This window comes from Embiotoca jacksoni, unplaced genomic scaffold, assembly GCF_022577435.1.
Source record: "Embiotoca jacksoni isolate LCO1_2020_lvr unplaced genomic scaffold, fEmbJac1.0.p SCAF_22, whole genome shotgun sequence".
Classification (NCBI taxonomy): domain Eukaryota; kingdom Metazoa; phylum Chordata; class Actinopteri; family Embiotocidae; genus Embiotoca; species Embiotoca jacksoni.
Genome location: NW_027185363.1, coordinates 2,677,644 through 2,701,393, shown reverse-complemented (window position 1 = coordinate 2,701,393; position 23,750 = coordinate 2,677,644). Strand labels below are relative to the sequence as shown.

At 40.9% G+C, this 23,750-nt stretch overlaps 1 protein-coding gene across 6 annotated transcripts; it reads left to right on the top strand.

The window, feature by feature from the left end:
- The first annotated feature begins 398 nt into the window (after positions 1-398).
- Positions 399-23,749, top strand: LOC138202905 (uncharacterized). 6 transcript variants are annotated; one of them, XM_069157259.1, is made up of 17 exons: positions 399-446; positions 943-1,155; positions 2,213-2,587; positions 3,463-3,591; positions 3,678-3,758; positions 8,427-8,801; positions 9,290-9,502; positions 10,561-10,935; positions 11,811-11,939; positions 12,026-12,106; positions 17,528-17,902; positions 18,394-18,606; positions 19,678-19,716; positions 20,591-20,719; positions 20,806-20,886; positions 23,354-23,442; positions 23,546-23,749. In XM_069157259.1, the coding sequence occupies exons 1-17, from the start codon at positions 401-403 to the stop codon at positions 23,618-23,620; spliced, it is 3,018 nt and encodes a 1,005-aa protein (XP_069013360.1). In that variant the 5' UTR covers positions 399-400; the 3' UTR covers positions 23,621-23,749. The 6 variants fall into 6 exon arrangements, with proteins under 6 accessions (XP_069013360.1, XP_069013357.1, XP_069013359.1 ...); XM_069157256.1 differs by lacking the exon at positions 399-446 and having other exon boundaries at positions 765-1,155; positions 2,213-2,443; positions 2,522-2,587; XM_069157258.1 differs by lacking the exon at positions 399-446 and having other exon boundaries at positions 765-1,155; positions 8,427-8,657; positions 8,736-8,801.
- The last annotated feature ends 1 nt before the right edge of the window (position 23,750 follows it).

The window sequence follows — 23,750 nt, the reverse complement described above, 5'->3', positions numbered from 1 at the left end:
TATTTCCTGATGATAGTCCATAAATAATATTTTTGCTGTATTGACATTCTCACCCATTTTCCTTCCAACAGCGGGCATCAACACCACTTCAGCATCCACAGTCTCTGCTGCTACGATGCTCAACACAACGAGCAACAGCACAACATCCACACAGCTGGATAGCAGCGCTACGTCTGTAACCCCACTCGCTCCAGTTCCACCACTCATCATTACAAACACCAGTACAACACAAACACTGGTTAATGGCAGCACAGCTCTACCAGCCACAGCCTCCGCCACTACATCACCCAACACAGCAAACGGTAGCATTACATCTACAACAGCAAATATTACCAAACCTTTACCATCCACAGACAATACCTCTACGGTAACCATCACAGGAACCAACAGCACAACAACTATGCCACCAAGTAACAGCACACTTTCAACATCCACAGTCTTCACAGGTAATTTTTTTGATTAAATGTTTTGCTTTACAAATTCTTGTCTTGATATCACTGCTAAAAAAATGATACCAGTCTTTGTCAAATATATACAGTAAATGATTCAGATATTACTGTCATGTATCAGATTCTGAGTTAACAATGAGCCACAATGATGAACACTTAAGGGAAAGAGAAAGATATTGCAAACAAGCAGCTAAAGTAGAGGGGTGGAGGTGGAGGGCAAGGATGAGTCCAGTAGAGGTAGGCTGTCGAGGCTTCAGTTTGTGGCCAACAACAGCCCTATTACGGGAGCTTGAAAACTGTGGGCGGAGCCTGTAGCAGGTAGGCACATTATTTGTGGTCATGTGTAGCAGGTATGAACTTGTGACTTTGAGCCAAGATAACATTGCTGAGGTATATAGGCACAATTTTACTACTGCACCAACAAGCAGCAGTATTACGTCGACAGTGGCAAACATCACCATAACTTCTTCATCCACATTCTCTTCGACAACAGTTCGCAATACATCTGCACAATTGAATGTGAGCACAACCTCAGCGCCCAACATCTCCATGACTACTGCAACAAGTAGCAGTGGATCGACAGCTGCAGATAACAGCACAATATCCCCAGTCTCTGTTACTACAGCACCCAACACTACAGGCAACAGTACATCTGCACCATTGGATGACCTCACAACATCAGCATCCACGGACTCCACAGCTACAGGTTGGTCATTGTCTCTATAGACCTTTTTCTTGGAAAACATTTTAATAGTCACAGTAGGAAAAGCACTGATGGAAATATTAACATTAATGATGACTCGGAGTCATTGATCGTCCCAGTAAGCCATGCGGATTCTCCTCCATTTTTTTGCTCTCTTCTAAGAGTTGTTAAATCTCTATTTGAGACAAAGTCAATGTCAGCTGCGAAGAGCAATAGGAATATGATATTTAATACGCAGCAAGTTGACTTGTATAAGAAAGCAATAATAAAAGTCCATGGATCCTTGAGGTACACCATACTGCACACCACACTAGCAGAAAAACTACTTAAAAAAATGAAGCAGAAAGTTTAGTAGTGAGCTTAAGTGTAAGAAATCTAATTAACAGAGTTGCATACTTTTTCAGAGACAACACATTCGCCAGAGCTCCTCACCTTCACGATCAAACAACGTGATCAATTGTCTTATAATGTCTGTTGATACAACATATCCTCTTTGTATTGCAACCATTGATGCTCCAGCACCTGTAAATATGCAGCTATTTAGGTCTGCACAAATGGGGCCACTTCTTCTAAGTTGGTGTGGTTTCTGTGTTCATGTGCTAAAAGACACACCATTTCCTTGTTACTACAATTAATCCTGAAGTGAAATTGCACTATATCATCATGACAAGGCATCTTTGTGAATCATATGTGCAAAGCAAGCATTTGACTTTTTTTTTTTTTTTAAATTCAACTTTAATTTAAAATGTAATTTTATTCTGGAAACATAATTTCAATTTATTCCACACATTTTAACTTTTCAACTTTATTTCCGAAATACTATTTCAGCTTTATTCTTCTTTCAACTTTATTCTCAAAATAGTTCAACTATATTCTCGACATTTTGACTTTTTCTGGGGAGCAATTTTTTTGAATAACCATCCTATTTTTTTTTTTCTTAATGTGGCTCTAACATTCCATCATAGAATGCAGTATAACGTGATGTTGATCTGGTCTAATGATAGTCCATAAATAATGTTTTTGCTATGTTGACATTCTCACTCACCTTTTGTTCCAACAGCTGGCATCAACACCACTTCAGCGTCCACAGTCTCTGCTGCTACGATGCTCAACACAACGAGCAACAGCACAACATCCACACAGCTGGATAGCAGCGCTACGTCTGTAACCCCACTCGCTCCAGTTCCACCACTCAGCATTACAAACACCAGTACAACACAAACACTAGTTAATGGCAGCACAGCTCTACCAGCCACAGCCTCCGCCACTACATCACCCAACACAGCAAACGGTAGTATTACATCTACAACAGCAAATATTACCAAAGCTTTACCATCCAAAGACAATACCTCTACGGTAACCATCACAGGAACCAACAGCACAACAACGATGCCACCAAGTAACAGCACACTTTCAACACCCACAGTCTTCATAGGTAATTTTTTTGATTAAATGTTTTGCTTTACAAATTCTTGTCTTGATATCACTGCTAAGAAAGATTATACCAGTCTTTGTCAAATATATACAGTAAATGATTCAGATATTACTGTCATGTATCAGATTCTGAGTTAACAATGAGCCACAATGATGAACACTTAAGGGAAAGAGAAAGATATTGCAAACTCGCGGCTAAAGTAGAGGGGCGGAGGTGGAGGGCAAGGATGAGTCCAGTAGAGGTAGGCTGTCGAGGCTTCAGTTTGTGGCCAACAACAGCCCTATTACGGGAGCTTGAAAACTGTGGGCGGAGCCTGTAGCAGGCAGGCACATTGTTTGTGGTCATGTGTAGCAGGTATGAACTTGTGACTCTGAGCCAAGATAACATTGTTGAGGTGTGTAGGCACAAGTAGGGTCCTACTTTGGTGTATGAGCATAGTATGCATGCATTAGCATAGCATCTTGTAAATTAGTGAGGTGTGTGGTAGGGAAAGAAAGGCAGTAATATTGAGTCAGTCTACCCTTGCTGTGTTATTCCGCATTAATAAGGGACTTAGTGTGGACTTTAAAACTAAACTGACTGATGAAGTGCTTCTGAGATGGTTCTCCCATCTCTGCCAAAGACAGGCATGTTTGGAAAGTTTTGAAAATGCTAAAATGATGCAAATGTGCACACTATACGGTATTTTCACAGTTTCCAGCTAGTTGTTTCCAAATACTTTCCGAATACCACAATGTCACGAGTCTACTTCCCCTGTCCTGCACACACGTACTTTGTTCCTTGTAAATAGGAAACTAGTTTAGCTAATAATGTGCCCAGACAATCATAAACCAACACAGTGCTGCTGTTTTAACTCCTTGTTATGTGTGCGGCAGGTTGTGCGGGTCCACCAGCGCTGTGTTGTCCTGGGCAAGATAACAGCTGTAACAGGGGGTGTTTCTGTGACGAGATCTGCCTGCAACTAAATGACTGCTGTTCTGACTTCAATACAACTTGCTTTGATTGTAAGTGACAGTGAAGAAAAACAAAAGAAAATAGAAGGATACACAAATTGTACTACTACTTTAATTCCCAGTCTCTGTTACTACAGCACTCAACATTACAGTCAACAGTACATCTGCACCATTAGATGACCTCACAACATCAGCATCCACGGACTCCACAGCTACAGGTTGGTCAATGTTAATGAAGCTATTGCAAAAATTCTCATTTGAAGTTATAGGTATAATATTCATTGTTGTAGCTTCTTCATGTGCAATGTAAAACCAAAATAATGTATATATTGAGAGTCTCAGATTCTGCAACACCCAGCACAATTCAGCATCCGCATTACCGGCTACTTCAGAAACCAGCCTAACAAGCAACAGTTGTACGTGTGCACCAGCACGTATGAGCACAACACCAGTGTCCATATTCTCCATTTCTATAGCATCCACAATCTTTGATTCTGCAGCACTAAGTACAAAAAATAACAGTGCAACATCTGCACTACTGGATGTGAACACAACTTCAGCATCCACAGTGCCGGCTATTTCAGTCACCATCCAAACAAGCATCGGTACTCCACATGCACCACCGCATACGAGCACAATATCACTATTCATAGTCTCTTCTACTACAGCACACAGCACAACAAACAGCAGTCCAACTACACTGAGCGATATCACCCCACCATCATCATCTGCGATCTCTTCAACAAGAGAATCCAGTGCAACAAGCATCAGCGCTGCATCTACACAACTGGCTGTGTCCACAATGTCAGCATCCGTAGTGTCTTCAGCAACCAACCAAAAAATCAGCACTATCACATCACCTTTAGATGGCCTCATAACATCAGTCTCCACAGCTACAGGTTGGTCATTGTCTCCATAGATCTTTTTCTTGGTAAACATGCTTATAGTCACAGTAGGAAAAGCACTGATGGAAATATTAACATTAATGATGACTTAGAGTCATTGATCGTCCCAGTAAGCCATGCGGATTCTCCCCCATTTTCATGCTCACTAACAACTCAGGATTTAAGAATTTAACTGCATTTACTTGTGGCAGGAACAACACTGTCAGAAACCAGTACAACTCTGGATGCCAGCAGTGTCACGTCTTCACCAGCAGATGGCAACACATCTGGCATTACCAATAAAAACACAGATTCTGAGACCACCAGCACACAAGGTAGTCAGAGATATGGATATCTACCTTTTTTAGTGATGGCGTTTGCATGATGAAGTGTATTTTCATTGGCACTTTGCTTCCTTCAGATTTCCAGACACTGACTGTTCACCTAAAAGCTTCTCTTTTATCGTCTAATGAGGATAATGAAGATGTGAATTTAGAGGATTTATCTAAAGTGAGTACAAACAATTTTCAACTATGCATCGAACAGTAACAGTATCTCAAAAGATGTATTTGATTTATGTAGCTGTGTATAATTAGTGTCTTTTGTCCCACAGTTTCTGTCCCAGCTCTTTCTCCAGCAGAACTGTGAGAGCTGCACTTTGACAATCAGACAAATCAAACCCACCTGAGAAATGCAGGGTTCAACGTAACATGTTTCCCTACTGGCCCGCTTGGACAGTAGGGCAGAGCTTTACTGGCCTGTCGTACATTTTCACTGGCACGGCAGCCAAAAAGTGGAAATAACACTTTTCCCATAATTGTGGTGATTTATTATACACACTAGCCTACATAATTAGTTATGTTCCTTTTGGATTTGGTTGTATACGATATAAGTATAAGTATAAGATATATAGTCTTCCGACTATACGTTGAATGGGGTAGCATTTTGGTAGCACTTAAAATGGCACTTACTTATAGCACTTGGAAGTTTGGCTTTCTTGAAGAAAATTGTACTTTCTTGATTGTTGTTGTTCTGAATTTGTACCCTCATAGTTGAAATGCACTTATTGTAAGTCGCTTTGGAAAGAAGCGTCAGCTAAATAAAATGTAATGTAATAAGAACAGAACTTATTATCATTATATTGATATGACCTTAATAATAAACTCTTGCGTCAAGAACTGAGAAAACTCTGAAAGAAATCAACGTTTCCCACAGGTTCACAATAACCTTGTGGTGGTGGGTGGAGTGACCTGTGATGTATGATGATTTATATAGCCGTGTATAATTAGTGTCTTTTGTCCCACAGTTTCTGTCCCAGCTCTTTCTCCAGCAGAACTGTGAGAGCTGCACTTTGACAATCAGACACATCAAACCCACCTGAGAAACAGCATTTGTTTCAGCCAATGGAGGCATGACTATGACACCAACTGTACAACTCTCAAGAACAGAAAGATTTGTTCAACTGAAATTAACAGTTGAATACCAAAGCATACTTAAACCTTTGGGAACTAATGGACATCAAACCGCATGTTCATCCAGCACTACCTGTTCAAAGTAGGCAGAGCAGATTGTGCAGCCAAAAACTGAACAAGGAAGTGTTGTTTGGAAAGATAGCATCAGTAAGTGAAGAATCTAAAATTTCAGGTTCTCCTTCAGCTAATTAATTACCACTGTCAATGCAGTTAATTATACAAGCTGTCTGGTCCTAGGGTGTCACCAAAATGCCGAAGGCAGTCAGCTGCACGTCAAATCCCAAATGCCTTTCTTATAATGAGTTTTGTAATGCTAGTTTATGGATAGGCTTTCAACAAACATGGACCGTGATCAAAAATCTGTGACCTTTCGGCTGTTGTCATTTAATTGTAGCTAAAACAGCATTCCTTAAATGTTTTGAGAGTGAATCTCTCCAGGAAATTCAAACAAATCTCCTCCCCTCTGTAACATAACACGGTATTTGATTTATTGGTATCATTGTGAGATGGGACTCGGTTGATCAGACATGGATTGGTTTGCACTGTATTTCTTGCTCCTGGTAGCTTTGCTGCCCCTTTACAGCGGTGAGTAAATTATTATTGAAGTTATTAATGAGAAACTGCACAACTGAAATTTGGTGGTATTGGCACTGACTACCAAATGTTCCAGTGTTGTGGTCCCATTCTAAATAAAAAAAATAGCCAATGGACACCATCCACCCATGAGATTGTAGTGACCAGGAAAATAAGTGTACGATTTACAGGAGGATTTATTGTAGATAATGGGCTAAAATATGTGAACAATTTGTTTTGGTTTATTTGTGTATTTCACATATAAAATACACAAAAGAAATATAAAAAGAACATGTGTGGTGTGGGTATGGTATAACCTGCGAAGGTGTAGGGAGAACCACACTTAAAAGATCTACAGAATGTGCTCAATAATTTCAGAAATTAAATACATGTAGAATTATGGTTTAAAAAAATTATGTAGCTCACCATACTAAGGGAGTAAATAATAGTTCCTCATTCTAATTTTTCTTGGCGTGCCGCCGAACCACCGTTGCAGCATTTAAGAGAAAAAAAAGAAAAGAAAAAGAAGTCCACAATGAAGCTGCAAAGGTGATCACATTTTAAGGTTGAAGAGAAAACAGCCTTGCAGCTTCCCTTGAGTGTTACGCAGTGACGTCACAGCAAAGTTACTCATCAGACAGGAGGACAAGGAAATAACTTCAGTAAAGTTGGAAAATATATTAGCAAATTCAAACTTCCTGAATCAATGGCTTATTAATTAAAAGTTGTTCAAACATAAGCAACGTCTGAACACAACAAGCTACGATCACAGACTACAGCCTAATTTTCATCAGGACGAGCTGTCCTCGGAGCTGAACAAATAACACTGGTCTACAAACCAGAGGACAATCAATAGGCATATCAATGATCCGTTTTATTTCCAATTACAAATTCCTCAAAATTATGCAAAAGCACAGTTATTCAAACTGTGTGTTGTAGTATAAACCAGCAGAAGTCCAGTGACGTGTGAAGAGATGAAAGATAATTCAAAATGCCTTGCTCATTGCTATTATTAGGCAGACCCAGCTCATTACTGTGCACACAGCTATACATACAAAATGTAGATGGGCTTCAAGAGCCTTCTGCTGCTGACAGAGAAATAGAAACCTCCTGGCAGGTCGTGCTTTGAGAGAACAAAACCTTTTTTTGCTTGCACATGAACATTTCTTTTTTCGCTCACAGGTATGATTGACCTTTGCTCCTAAAGCTCCATCCTTAGGTAACGCTGAATAGAGGTCATTATTGATCCTAATCACATGTTATTGATGGCATTTCTAAGTCTTTTTTGTGTATAGATAATGACACTGACTAATCTTCTGAATGTATATTTTCATTCCACAAAAGAAACTCTTTAATATTTAATAGGAAACTAATAACGTGATGTTTCATGAAAAGAAAGAGAAAGATTCTTCACCTGTCTACTTTGATAATATGGAATTGTGATTTTTTTTTTTGTTGTTGTTGCAAAATAATATCTAAAACTATGAAGTAAATCTTAAGTCCTATATCTTACTTTTTCTTCAGATTTGAAGAATATTGACATCAAAAATAGTCAACAACTGTGATTTCAAAAAGTAGTAAGTATAACAGCTTTGAAAAAGGATATTCATCTATTAAAATGTTTCTGCAGCTGCAAGATACAGATTTCTTGTCCATACAATATAACATTATGCTAATACATTAAATTATAATATAATGTTCAGAAATGCGTATTATGGACAAAACCTTTTGTTTTTCTGAGAATCCATGAGATTTAGTGACTTTTACAATCAGACACATCAGAAAGTTTATCAGCAATCAGAAAACAGGAGAAGAAATGTTGATAAAACTTTGATAAATTCATCACTATAGATATGAATCTTGATTTGTAAACTGTCATATTTCTTATTTCCTGATGATAGTCCATAAATAATATTTTTGCTGTATTGACATTCTCACCCACCTTTCCTTCCAACAGCGGGCATCAACACCACTTCAGCATCCACAGTCTCTGCTGCTACGATGCTCAACACAACGAGCAACAGCACAACATCCACACAGCTGGATAGCAGCGCTACGTCTGTAACCCCACTCGCTCCAGTTCCACCACTCATCATTACAAGCACCAGTACAACACAAACACTAGTTAATGGCAGCACAGCTCTACCAGCCACAGCCTCCGCCACTACATCACCCAACACAGCAAACGGTAGTATTACATCTACAACAGAAAATATTACCAAACCTTTACCATCCACAGACAATACCTCTACGGTAACCATCACAGGAACCAACAGCACAACAACGATGCCACCAAGTAACAACACACTTTCAACATCCACAGTCTTCACAGGTAATTTTTTTGATTAAATGTTTTGCTTTACAAATTATTATCTTGACAAGAAAAATGATACCAGTCTTTGTCAAATATATACAGTAAATGATTCAGATATTACTGTCATGTATCAGATTCTGAGTTAACAATGAGCCACAATGATGAACACTTAAGGGAAAGAGAAAGATATTGCAAACAAGCAGCTAAAGTAGAGGGGCGGAGGTGGAGGGCAAGGATGAGTCCAGTAGAGGTAGGCTGTCGAGGCTTCAGTTCGTTGCCAACAACAGCCCTATTACGGGAGCTTGAAAACTGTGGGCGGAGCCTGTAGCAGGCAGGCACAGTATTTGTGGTCATGTGTAGCAGGTATGAACTTGTGACTTTGAGCCAAGATAACATTGCTGAGGTATATAGGCACAATTTTACTACTGCACCAACAAGCAGCAGTATTACGTCGACAGTGGCAAACATCACCATAACTTCTTCATCCACATTCTCTTCGACAACAGTTCGCAATACATCTGCACAATTGAATGTGAGCACAACCTCAGCGCCCAACGTCTCCATGACTACTGCAACAAGTAGCAGTGGATCGACAGCTGCAGATAACAGCACAATATCCCCAGTCTCTGTTACTACAGCAACCAACACTACAGGCAACAGTACATCTGCACCATTGGATGACCTCACAACATCAGCATCCACAGACTCCACAGCTACAGGTTGGTCATTGTCTCTATAGACCTTTTTCTTGGAAAACATTTTAATAGTCACAGTAGGAAAAGCACTGATGGAAATATTAACATTAATGATGACTCGGAGTCATTGATCGTCCCAGTAAGCCATGCGGATTCTCCTCTATTTTTTTGCTCTCTTCTAAGAGTTGTTAAATGTCTATTTGAGACAAAGTCAATGTCAGCTGCGAAGAGCAATAGGAATATGATATTTAATACGCAGCAAGTTGACTTGTATAAGAAAGCAATAATAAAAGTCCATGGATCCTTGAGGTACACCATACTGCACACCACACTAGCACAAAAACTACTTAAAAAATGAAGCAGAAAGTTTAGTAGTGAGCTTAAGTGTAAGAAATCTAATTAACAGAGTTGCATACTTTTTCAGAGACAACACATTCGCCAGAGCTCCACACCTTCACGATCAAACAACGTGATCAATTGTCTTATAGTGTCTGTTGATACAACATATCCTCTTTGTATTGCAACCATTGATGCTCCAGCACCTGTAAATATGCAGCTATTTAGGTCTGCACAAATGGGGCCACTTCATCTAAGTTGGTGTGGTTTCTGTGTTCATGTGCTAAAAGACACACCATTTCCTTGTTACTACAATTAATCCTGAAGTGAAATTGCACTATATCATCATGACAAGGCATCTTTGTGAATCATATGTGCAAAGCAAGCATTTGACTTTTTTTTTTTTTTAAATTCAACTTTAATTTAAAATGTAATTTTATTCTGGAAACATAATTTCAATTTATTCCACACATTTTAACTTTTCAACTTTATTTCCGAAATACTATTTCAGCTTTATTCTTCTTTCAACTTTATTCTCAAAATAGTTCAACTATATTCTCGACATTTTGACTTTTTCTGGGGAGCAATTTTTTTGAATAACCATCCTACTATTTTTTTTGTTCTTAATGTGGCTCTAACATTCCATCATAGAATGCAGTATAACGTGATGTTGATCTGGTCTAATGATAGTCCATAAATAATGTTTTTGCTATGTTGACATTCTCACTCACCTTTTGTTCCAACAGCTGGCATCAACACCACTTCAGCGTCCACAGTCTCTGCTGCTACGATGCTCAACACAACGAGCAACAGCACAACATCCACACAGCTGGATAGCAGCGCTACGTCTGTAACCCCACTCGCTCCAGTTCCACCACTCAGCATTACAAACACCAGTACAACACAAACACTAGTTAATGGCAGCACAGCTCTACCAGCCACAGCCTCCGCCACTACATCACCCAACACAGCAAACGGTAGTATTACATCTACAACAGCAAATATTACCAAACCTTTACCATCCAAAGACAATACCTCTACGGTAACCATCACAGGAACCAACAGCACAACAACGATGCCACCAAGTAACAGCACACTTTCAACACCCACAGTCTTCATAGGTAATTTTTTTGATTAAATGTTTTGCTTTACAAATTCTTGTCTTGATATCACTGCTAAGAAAGATTATACCAGTCTTTGTCAAATATATACAGTAAATGATTCAGATATTACTGTCATGTATCAGATTCTGAGTTAACAATGAGCCACAATGATGAACACTTAAGGGAAAGAGAAAGATATTGCAAACTCGCGGCTAAAGTAGAGGGGCGGAGGTGGAGGGCAAGGATGAGTCCAGTAGAGGTAGGCTGTCGAGGCTTCAGTTTGTGGCCAACAACAGCCCTATTACGGGAGCTTGAAAACTGTGGGCGGAGCCTGTAGCAGGCAGGCACATTGTTTGTGGTCATGTGTAACAGGTATGAACTTGTGACTCTGAGCCAAGATAACATTGTTGAGGTGTGTAGGCACAAGTAGGGTCCTACTTTGGTGTATGAGCATAGTACGCATGCATTAGCATAGCATCTTGTAAATTAGTGAGGTGTGTGGTAGGGAAAGAAAGGCAGTAATATTGAGTCAGTCTACCCTTGCTGTGTTATTCCGCATTAATAAGGGACTTAGTGTGGACTTTAAAACTAAACTGACTGATGAAGTGCTTCTGAGATGGTTCTCCCATCTCTGCCAAAGACAGGCATGTTTGGAAAGTTTTGAAAATGCTAAAATGATGCAAATGTGCACACTATACGGTATTTTCACAGTTTCCAGCCTGTTGTTTCCAAATACTTTCCGAATACCACAATGTCACGAGTCTACTTCCCCTGTCCTGCACACACGTACTTTGTTCCTTGTAAATAGGAAACTAGTTTAGCTAATAATGTGCCCAGACAATCATAAACCAACACAGTGCTGCTGTTTTAACTCCTTGTTATGTGTGCGGCAGGTTGTGCGGGTCCACCAGCGCTGTGTTGTCCTGGGCAAAATAACAGCTGTAACAGGGGGTGTTTCTGTGACGAGATCTGCCTGCAACTAAATGACTGCTGTTCTGACTTCAATACAACTTGCTTTGATTGTAAGTGACAGTGAAGAAAAACAAAAGAAAATAGAAGGATACACAAATTGTACTACTACTTTAATTCCCAGTCTCTGTTACTACAGCACTCAACATTACAGTCAACAGTACATCTGCACCATTAGATGACCTCACAACATCAGCATCCACGGACTCCACAGCTACAGGTTGGTCAATGTTAATGAAGCTATTGCAAAAATTCTCATTTGAAGTTATAGGTATAATATTCATTGTTGTAGCTTCTTCATGTGCAATGTAAAACCAAAATAATGTATATATTGAGAGTCTCAGATTCTGCAACACCCAGCACAATTCAGCATCCGCAGTACCGGCTACTTCAGAAACCAGCCTAACAAGCAACAGTTGTACGTGTGCACCAGCACGTATGAGCACAACACCAGTGTCCATATTCTCCATTTCTATAGCATCCACAATCTTTGATTCTGCAGCACTAAGTACAAAAAATAACAGTGCAACATCTGCACTACTGGATGTGAACACAACTTCAGCGTCCACAGTGCCGGCTATTTCAGTCACCATCCAAACAAGCATCGGTACTCCACATGCACCACCGCATACGAGCACAATATCACTATTCATAGTCTCTTCTACTACAGCACACAGCACAACAAACAGCAGTCCAACTACACTGAGCGATATCACCCCACCATCATCATCTGCGATCTCTTCAACAAGAGAATCCAGTGCAACAAGCATCAGCGCTGCATCTACACAACTGGCTGTGTCCACAATGTCAGCATCCGTAGTGTCTTCAGCAACCAACCAAAAAATCAGCACTATCACATCACCTTTAGATGGCCTCATAACATCAGTCTCCATAGCTACAGGTTGGTCATTGTCTCCATAGATCTTTTTCTTGGTAAACATGTTGATAGTCGTCCCTAAGAAGACGACTCCATCCAACCTCAACGACTACCGACCGGTTGCCCTCACATCTCATGTGATGAAGGTGCTGGAGAGGCTGGTCTTGGCACACCTCAGGCCGCTGGTGAAATCTTCTCTGGACCCTCTGCAATTTGCGTTCCAGCCTCATGTGGGAGTGGACGACGCCATCATCTACCTGCTGCAACGAGCTCAGTCTCACCTGGATGGAACCGGTGACTCTGTGAGAATCACTTTCTTTGATTTCTCCAGTGCATTCAACACCATCCAACCACTGCTGCTGAGTGAGAAGCTGTGGGTGGTGGGGGTGGACGCGTCCACCGTCTCCTGGATCACTGACTACTTGACAGGCAGACCACAGTTTGTCCTTCTGGGCAGTGTGCTGTCTGATACGGTGGTCAGTGGTATTGGAGCTCCACAGGGAACTGTTCTGTCTCCCTTCCTGTTCACCTTATACACCACTGACTTCCAGTACAACTCAGAGTCCTGCCATCTGCAGAAGTTCTCTGATGACTCTGCAGTGGTCGGGTGTATAAGGGATGGACGGGAGGATGAGTACAGGGCAGTAGTGGAGGACTTTGTGGAGTGGGCGGGAAGAAATCACCTGCTCCTGAACGTGGCCAAGACCAGAGAGATGGTGGTCGACTTCAGGAGGAAGACGACGGCTCCACAACCGCTGAGAGTTCTGGGAGAGGAGGTGGACATGTTGGAGGAGTACAAGTACCTGGGTGTCTCCATCGACAACAGACTGAACTGGAAGACCAACATCAACGCTGTCTACAAGAAGGGGATGAGTCGACTCTTTTTCTTGAGGAAACTTCGATCCTTCAATGTGTGCAGCAAGATGTTGGAGATGTTCTACCAGTCTGTTGTGGCCAGTGAACTGTACTTCGCTGTGGTCTGCTGGGGGAGCAGCATTGGAGCCGGAGACACCAACAGACTTAACAAACTGGTTAAGAAGCCCGGCTCCATCATTGGCTGCAAACTGGACAGCCTGGAAAAGGTGGTGGAGAGGAGGACGCTGAACAAACTATTATCCGTATTGGATAATCCTGACCACCCTCTCCACCACCTGCTGCAGGGACAGCGGAGCACTTTCTCCAAAAGACTCGTCCAGCTCCGCTGTCACAAGGACAGATACAGGAGATCATTCCTGCCGACCGCAATAAGTCTGTACAATAACTCACCTCTGGCAAAATCCATCACACAACAATAACACTGTTGTCTGTGTTTCTTGGTTATATTTTTTTTACTGCTATTTTATTGCTTTTTATTGTTCTATTATTATCTTATTGCTTCCTGTATGCTGCTGTAGTGAAAAAATTGCCCCTTGGGGATTAATAAAGTAACTACCTACCTACCTACCTACCTAGTCTCAGTAGGAAAAGCACTGATGGAAATATTAACATTAATGATGACTTAGAGTCATTGATCGTCCCAGTAAGCCATGCGGATTCTCCCCCATTTTCATGCTCACTAACAACTCAGGATTTAAGAATTTAACTGCATTTACTTGTGGCAGGAACAACACTGTCAGAAACCAGTACAACTCTGGATGCCAGCAGTGTCACGTCTTCACCAGCAGATGGCAACACATCTGGCATTACCAACAAAAACACAGATTCTGAGACCACCAGCACACAGGACAGTCAGAGACATGGACATCTAGCTTTTTTAGTGATGTCGTTTGCATGATGAAGTGTATTTTCATTGGCACTTTGCTTCCTTCAGATTTCCAGACACTGACTGGTCACCTAAAAGTTTCTCTTTTATCGTCTAATGAGGATAATGAAGATGTGAATTTCGAGGATTTATCTAAAGTGAGTACAAACAATTTTCAACTATGCATCGAACAGTAACAGTATCTCAAAAGATGTATTTGATTTATGTAGCTGTGTATAATTAGTGTCTTTTGTCCCACAGTTTCTGTCCCAGCTCTTTCTCCAGCAGAACTGTGAGAGCTGCACTTTGACAATCAGACAAATCAAACCCACCTGAGAAATGCAGGGTTCAACGTAACATGTTTCCCTACTGGCCCGCTTGGACAGTAGGGCAGAGCTTTACTGGCCTGTTGTACATTTTCACTGGCACGGCAGCCAAAAAATATAAATAACACTTCTCCAACAATCGTGGTGATTTATTGTACACACTAGCCCACATAATTAGTTATGTTCCTTTTGGATTTGGTTGTATACGATATAAGTATAAGATATATAGTCTTCCGACTATACGTTGAATGGGGTAGCACTTCAGTAGCATTTAAAATGGCACTTACTTATAGCACTTGGAAGTTTGGCTTTCTTGAAGAAAATTGTACTTTCTTGATTGTTGTTGTTCTGAATTTGTAACCTCATGGTTGAAATGCACTTATTGTAAGTCGCTTTGGATAAAAGCGTCAGCTAAATAAAATGTAATGTAATAAGAACAGAACTTATTATCATAATATTGATATGACAGTTCTGGGCCCGAACTGGCCAGTGAATGACCAGTCAACTGACCCTGCGTAAACATTTGCTGACCACGGGCCATTGGTTATGTGGAACCCTGAAATGGCATTTGTTTCAGCCAATGGAGGCATGAGTATGATACCAACTGAAAAAACAGACTGCACAACTCTCAAGAGCAGAAACATTTGTTCAATCGAAATCAACAGTTAAAGACCAGTGTATTTAAGCCTTTGGTAATAAAAGAATATACAACCACATATTCATTCAGCATTTGAGTTGAAAGTTAGTGGAGCAGACTGTGCAGCCTAATACTGAACAAGGAAGTTTTGTTTGACAAGATACTGTCAGTAAGTGAAGAATTCAAAAATGCAAGGGAGGATGGGAAAAATACTAATAAAGATATTCGTGATGTGGGTTTTCTTTTAGCCCCTCTCCTCAATTCCACTTTAAATGCAGTTAATTCTACAGGTGTCACCAAGACGTTCAGTCAGCCAGCTGCACATAAAGTCTTAAATACCTCACTAACAAAGTGTTTTCTAATGCAAGGTTATGTAAAGGCTTCCTGCATAATCTTTGCTGCAACAACAAACATACAACATGATAAAATCTGTCTGACTGTCAGTTTGTTGTCATTCAAGCATTGTGTTGCAATAACATCCCTTATAAGTAACTCAAAGTACAGTAAAAAGATTTCCACTTCCTTGACTTCACAAGGTGTTTTGACACTGAGATCACGGTGTTAGAGTTGCTGCCGTTAACCACACATGGATTTGTTTGCACTATATTTCTTGCTCCTGGTGGGTTTGCTGCCTCGCTACAGCGGTGAGTATAATATCATTGAATTCAATATTGAGAAGCAGCACAACTCAGTAAAATTTGGTGATATTAGTACTGACTACCAAAGTCAGGATCGTGATCCCGTTCAGAATTTAAATAGCCAATGGACATTATCCACCTGAGAAGTTCCCCGTCATAGCGAGTTGCAGCAACCAGGGGAAAATGACTCTTTATACTTTAAAATCACTTGGTCACAGTAACACGTTACTCATTTTATTTTCTGTAAGCCTAAATATTAGGCTAAATTACGTCAACAATTTGGTTTGGTTTATTTGACAGAAAACTCAGAAAAGCAAAATTTTGTATCCATCTTCTATCTGTAGCAGATTGATAGAGACTACTGATATGAATTTTACTTAAACCTTTTTTACTTGATTTAATGATCAACTTTTTGCTGTGTGTCTCTTTTATAAAATAATTACCATTGATGTGACACTGTGAGAAAGCTGCCATTCATTAGACAAGCATTTGCTGTTTGAGGATTATGGAGGTGCGGAAGTGGATTTACTCATTTGATGACGGCCCATGTCACAGCACAGATGCACTTAAATATTTCTACCTTAATAAACACTGTTTTCAAAGCGGATTTCAGAGGTGAAATGATTCCATTCCTCTGTTCGATTAGGTTAATGTATGAAAATATGCAGATGTAGCAACAAAGCTCTACAATCATTTTGGAGTCACATGTTAACGGACACAAGCGAGATGTTGAAGCCCCATTCTCATGTGTTGGTATGCAATCTGCAGGAATCATGTGTACATGTCACTAATAGAATGCAGTATCACGTAATGTATATCTGGTCTAATGATTGCAACCATTGATGCCCCTGTACCTGTAAATACGCAGCTATTTAGGTCTGCACAAATGGGGCCACTTCTTCTAAGTTGGTGTGGTTTCTGTGTTCATGTGCTAAAAGACATATTATTTCCTTGTTACTACGACTGATCCTGAAGTGCAATTGCACAATCCCATTATGACAAGGCATCTTTGTGAATCATATGTGCGAAGCAAGCAGTTAGATTTTTTTTTTCTCCAAAAATTCAACTTTAATTTCAAATGAATTAATTTTAAATGTAATTTTATTCTGGAAACATAATTTCAATATATTTCACACATTTTGACTTTTCTCCCGACATTTCAACTTTATTTTCAAAGTACTATTTCAGCTTTATTCTTCTTTCAAATTTATTCTCAAAATAGTTCAACTATATTCTTGACATTTTGACTTTTTCTGGGGAGCAATGTTTTTGAATAATCATTCTACTATTTTTTTTTCTTAATGTGGCTCAAACACTCCTTCAATGGAATGCAGTATAACGTGATGTTGATCTGGTCTAATGATAGTCGATAAATAATGTTTTTCCTATATTTACATTCTCACCCACTTTTCCTTCCAACAGCGGGCATCAACACCACTTCAGCATCCACAGTCTCTGCTGCTACGATGCTCAACACAACGAGCAACAGTACAACATCCACACAGCTGGATAGCAGCGCTACGTCTGTAACCCCACTCGCTCCAGTTCCACCACTCAGCATTACAAACACCAGTACAACACAAACACTAGTTAATGGCAGCACAGCTCTACCAGCCACAGCCTCCGCCACTACATCACCCAACACAGCAAATGGTAGTATTACATCTACAACAGCAAATATTACCAAAGCTTTACCATCCAAAGACAATACCTCTACGGTAACCATCACAGGAACCAACAGCACAACAACGATGCCACCAAGTAACAACACACTTTCAACATCCACAGTCTTCACAGGTAATTTTTTTTATTAAATGTTTTGCTTTACAAATTATTATCTTGACAAGAAAAATGATACCAGTCTTTGTCAAATATATACAGTAAATGATTCAGATATTACTGCCATGTATCAGATTCTGAGTTAACAATGAGCCACAATGATGAACACTTAAGGGAAAGATAAAACAAATATTGCAAACTAGCGGCTAAAGTAGGGGGGGGGGGGTGGAGGGCAGGGATGAGTCCAGTAGAGGTAGGCTGTCGAGGCTTCAGTTCGTTGCCAACAACAGCCCTATTACGGGAGCTTGAAAACTGTGGGCGGAGCCTGTAGCAGGCAGGCACAGTATTTGTGGTCATGTGTAGCAGGTATGAACTTGTGACTTTGAGCCAAGATAACATTGCTGAGGTATATAGGCACAATTTTACTACTACACCAACAAGCAGCAGTATTACGTCGACAGTGGCAAACATCACCATAACTTCTTCATCCACATTCTCTTCGACAACAGTTCGCAATACATCTGCACAATTGAATGTGAGCACAACCTCAGCGCCCAACGTCTCCATGACTACTGCAACAAGTAGCAGTGGATCGACAGCTGCAGATAACAGCACAATATCCCCAGTCTCTGTTACTACAGCACCCAACACTGCAGGCAACAGTACATCTGCACCATTGGATGACCTCACAACATCAGCATCCACGGACTCCACAGCTACAGGTTGGTCATTGTCTCTATAGACCTTTTTCTTGGAAAACATTTTAATAGTCACAGTAGGAAAAGCACTGATGGAAATATTAACATTAACGATGACTCGGAGTCATTGATCGTCCCAGTAAGCCATGCGGATTCTCCTCCATTTTTTTGCTCTCTTCTAAGAGTTGTTAAATCTCTATTTGAGACAAAGTCGATGTCAGCTGCAAAGAGCAATAGGAATATGATATTTGATACGCAGCAGGTTGACTTGTATAAGAAAGCAATAATAAAAGTCCATGGATCCTTGAGGTACACCATACTGCACACCACACGAGCACAAAAACTACTTAAAAAATGAAGCAGAAAGTTTAGTAGTGAGCTTAAGTGTAAGAAATCTAATTAACAGAGTTGCATACTTTTTCAGAGACAACACATTGGCCAGAGCTCCACACCTTCACGATCAAACAACGTGATCAATTGTCTTATAGTGTCTGTTGATACAACATATCCTCTTTGTATTGCAACCATTGATGCTCCAGCACCTGTAAATATGCAGCTATTTAGGTCTGCTCAAATGGGGCCACTTCTTCTAAGTTGGTGTGGTTTCTGTGTTCATGTGCTAAAAGACACACCATTTCCTTGTTACTACAACTGATCCTGAAGTGCAATTGCACAATATCATCATGACAAGATATCTTTGTGAATCATATATGCGAAGCAAGCACTTTGATTTTTTTATTTTTTTCTTCCAAAAATTCAATTTTAATTTAAAATGTAATTTTATTCTGGAAACGTAATTTCAATTTATTCCACACATTTTGAATTTTCAAGTTTTTTTTCCGAAATACTATTTCAGCTTTATTCTTCTTTCAACTTTATTCTCAAAATAATTCAACTATATTCTTGACATTTTGACTTTTTCTGGGGAGCAATTTTTTTGAATAACCATCCTACTATTCTTTTTTTTTGTTCTTAATGTGGCTCTAACATTCCATCATAGAATGCAGTATAACGTGATGTTGATCTGGTCTAATGATAGTCCATAAATAATGTTTTTCCTATATTGACATTCTCACCCACCTTTCCTTCCAACAGCGGGCATCAACACCACTTCAACATCCACAGTCTTCACAGGTAATTTTTTTGATTAATGTTTTGCTTTACAAATTCTTGTCTTGATATCACTGCTAAGAAAGATTATACCAGTCTTTGTCAAATATATACAGTAAATGATTCAGATATTACTGTCATGTATCAGATTCAGAGTGAACAATGAACCACAATGATGAACACTTAAGGGAAAGAGAAAGATATTGCAAACTTGCGGCTAAAATAGAGGGGCGGGGGTGGAAGGCAAGGATGAGTCCAGTAGAGGTAGGCTGTCGAGGCTTCAGTTTGTGGCCAACAACAGCCCTATTACGGGAGCTTGAAAACTGTGGGCAGAGCCTGTAGCAGGCAGGCACATTATTTGTGGTCATGTGTAGCAGATATGAACTTGTGACTCTGAGCCAAGATAACATTGCTGAGGTGTATAGGCACAAGTAGGGTCCTACTTTGGTGTATGAGCATAGTATGCATGCATTAGCATAGCATCTTGTAAATTAGTGAGGTGTGTGGTAGGGAAAGAAAGGCAGTAATATTGAGTCAGTCTACCCTTGCTGTGTTATTCCGCATTAATAAGGGACTTAGTGTGGACTTTAAAACTAAACTGACTGATGAAGTGCTTCTGAGTTGGTTCTCCCATCTCTGCCAAAGACAGGCATGTTTGGAAAGTTTTGAAAATGCTGAAATGATGCAAATGCGCACACTATACGGTATTTTCACAGTTTCCAGCTAGTTGTTTCCAAATACTTTCCGAATACCACAATGTCACGAGTCTACTTCCCCTGTCCTGCACACACGTACTTTGTTCCTTGTAAATAGGAAACTAGTTTAGCTAATAATGTGCCCAGACAATCATAAACCAACACAGTGCTGCTGTTTTAACTCCTTGTTATGTGTGCGGCAGGTTGTGCGGGTCCACCAGCGCTGTGTTGTCCTGGGCAAGATAACAGCTGTAACAGGGGGTGTTTCTGTGACGAGATCTGCCTGCAACTAAATGACTGCTGTTCTGACTTCAATACAACTTGCTTTGATTGTAAGTGACAGTGAAGAAAAACAAAAGAAAATAGAAGGATACACAAATTGTACTACTACTTTAATTCCCAGTCTCTGTTACTACAGCACTCAACACTCCAGTCAACAGTACATCTGCACCATTAGATGACCTCACAACATCAGCATCCACGGACTCCACAGCTACAGGTTGGTCAATGTTAATGAAGCTATTGCAAAAATTCTCATTTGAAGTTATAGGTATAATATTCATTGTTGTAGCTTCTTCATGTGCAATGTAAAACCAAAATAATGTATATATTGAGAGTCTCAGATTCTGCAACACCCAGCACAATTCAGCATCCGCAGTACCGGCTACTTCAGAAACCAGCCTAACAAGCAACAGTTGTACGTGTGCACCAGCACGTATGAGCACAACACCAGTGTCCATATTCTCCATTTCTATAGCATCCACAATCTTTGATTCTGCAGCACTAAGTACAAAAAATAACAGTGCAACATCTGCACTACTGGATGTGAACACAACTTCAGCGTCCACAGTGCCGGCTATTTCAGTCACCATCCAAACAAGCATCGGTACTCCACATGCACCACCGCATACGAGCACAATATCACTATTCATAGTCTCTTCTACTACAGCACACAGCACAACAAACAGCAGTCCAACTACACTGAGCGATATCACCCCACCATCATCATCTGCGATCTCTTCAACAAGAGAATCCAGTGCAACAAGCATCAGCGCTGCATCTACACAACTGGCTGTGTCCACAATGTCAGCATCCGTAGTGTCTTCAGCAACCAACCAAAAAATCAGCACTATCACATCACCTTTAGATGGCCTCATAACATCAGTCTCCATAGCTACAGGTTGGTCATTGTCTCCATAGATCTTTTTCTTGGTAAACATGTTGATAGTCGTCCCTAAGAAGACGACTCCATCCGACCTCAACGACTACCGACCGGTTGCCCTCACATCTCATGTGATGAAGGTGCTGAAGAGGCTGGTCTTGGCACACCTCAGGCCGCTGGTGAAATCTTCTCTGGACCCTCTGCAATTTGCGTTCCAGCCTCATGTGGAAGTGGACGATGCCATCATCTACCTGCTGCAACGAGCTCAGTCTCACCTGGATGGAACCGGTGACTCTGTGAGAATCACTTTCTTTGATTTCTCCAGTGCATTCAACACCATCCAACCACTGCTGCTGAGTGAGAAGCTGTGGGTGGTGGGGGTGGACGCGTCCATCGTCTCCTGGATCACTGACTACTTGACAGGCAGACCACAGTTTGTCCTTCTGGGCAGTGTGCTGTCTGATACGGTGGTCAGTGGTATTGGAGCTCCACAGGGAACTGTTCTGTCTCCCTTCCTGTTCACCTTATACACCACTGACTTCCAGTACAACTCAGAGTCCTGCCATCTGCAGAAGTTCTCTGATGACTCTGCAGTGGTCGGGTGTATAAGGGATGGACGGGAGGATGAGTACAGGGCAGTAGTGGAGGACTTTGTGGAGTGGGCGGGAAGAAATCGCCTGCTCCTGAACGTGGCCAAGACCAGAGAGATGGTGGTCGACTTCAGGAGGAAGACGACGGCTCCACAACCGCTGAGAGTTCTGGGAGAGGAGGTGGACATGTTGGAGGAGTACAAGTACCTGGGTGTCTCCATCGACAACAGACTGAACTGGAAGACCAACATCAACGCTGTCTACAAGAAGGGGATGAGTCGACTCTTTTTCTTGAGGAAACTTCGATCCTTCAATGTGTGCAGCAAGATGTTGGAGATGTTCTACCAGTCTGTTGTGGCCAGTGAACTGTACTTCGCTGTGGTCTGCTGGGGGAGCAGCATTGGAGCCGGAGACACCAACAGACTTAACAAACTGGTTAAGAAGCCCGGCTCCATCATTGGCTGCAAACTGGACAGCCTGGAAAAGGTGGTGGAGAGGAGGACGCTGAACAAACTATTATCCGTATTGGATAATCCTGACCACCCTCTCCACCACCTGCTGCAGGGACAGCGGAGCACTTTCTCCAAAAGACTCGTCCAGCTCCGCTGTCACAAGGACAGATACAGGAGATCATTCCTGCCGACCGCAATAAGTCTGTACAATAACTCACCTCTGGCAAAATCCATCACACAACAATAACACTGTTGTCTGTGTTTCTTGGTTATATTTTTTTTACTGCTATTTTATTGCTTTTTATTGTTCTATTATTATCTTATTGCTTCCTGTATGCTGCTGTAGTGAAAAAATTGCCCCTTGGGGATTAATAAAGTAACTACCTACCTACCTACCTACCTAGTCTCAGTAGGAAAAGCACTGATGGAAATATTAACATTAATGATGACTTAGAGTCATTGATCGTCCCAGTAAGCCATGCGGATTCTCCCCCATTTTCATGCTCACTAACAACTCAGGATTTAAGAATTTAACTGCATTTACTTGTGGCAGGAACAACACTGTCAGAAACCAGTACAACTCTGGATGCCAGCAGTGTCACGTCTTCACCAGCAGATGGCAACACATCTGGCATTACCAACAAAAACACAGATTCTGAGACCACCAGCACACAGGACAGTCAGAGACATGGACATCTAGCTTTTTTAGTGATGTCGTTTGCATGATGAAGTGTATTTTCATTGGCACTTTGCTTCCTTCAGATTTCCAGACACTGACTGGTCACCTAAAAGTTTCTCTTTTATCGTCTAATGAGGATAATGAAGATGTGAATTTCGAGGATTTATCTAAAGTGAGTACAAACAATTTTCAACTATGCATCGAACAGTAACAGTATCTCAAAAGATGTATTTGATTTATGTAGCTGTGTATAATTAGTGTCTTTTGTCCCACAGTTTCTGTCCCAGCTCTTTCTCCAGCAGAACTGTGAGAGCTGCACTTTGACAATCAGACAAATCAAACCCACCTGAGAAATGCAGGGTTCAACGTAACATGTTTCCCTACTGGCCCGCTTGGACAGTAGGGCAGAGCTTTACTGGCCTGTTGTACATTTTCACTGGCACGGCAGCCAAAAAATATAAATAACACTTCTCCAACAAT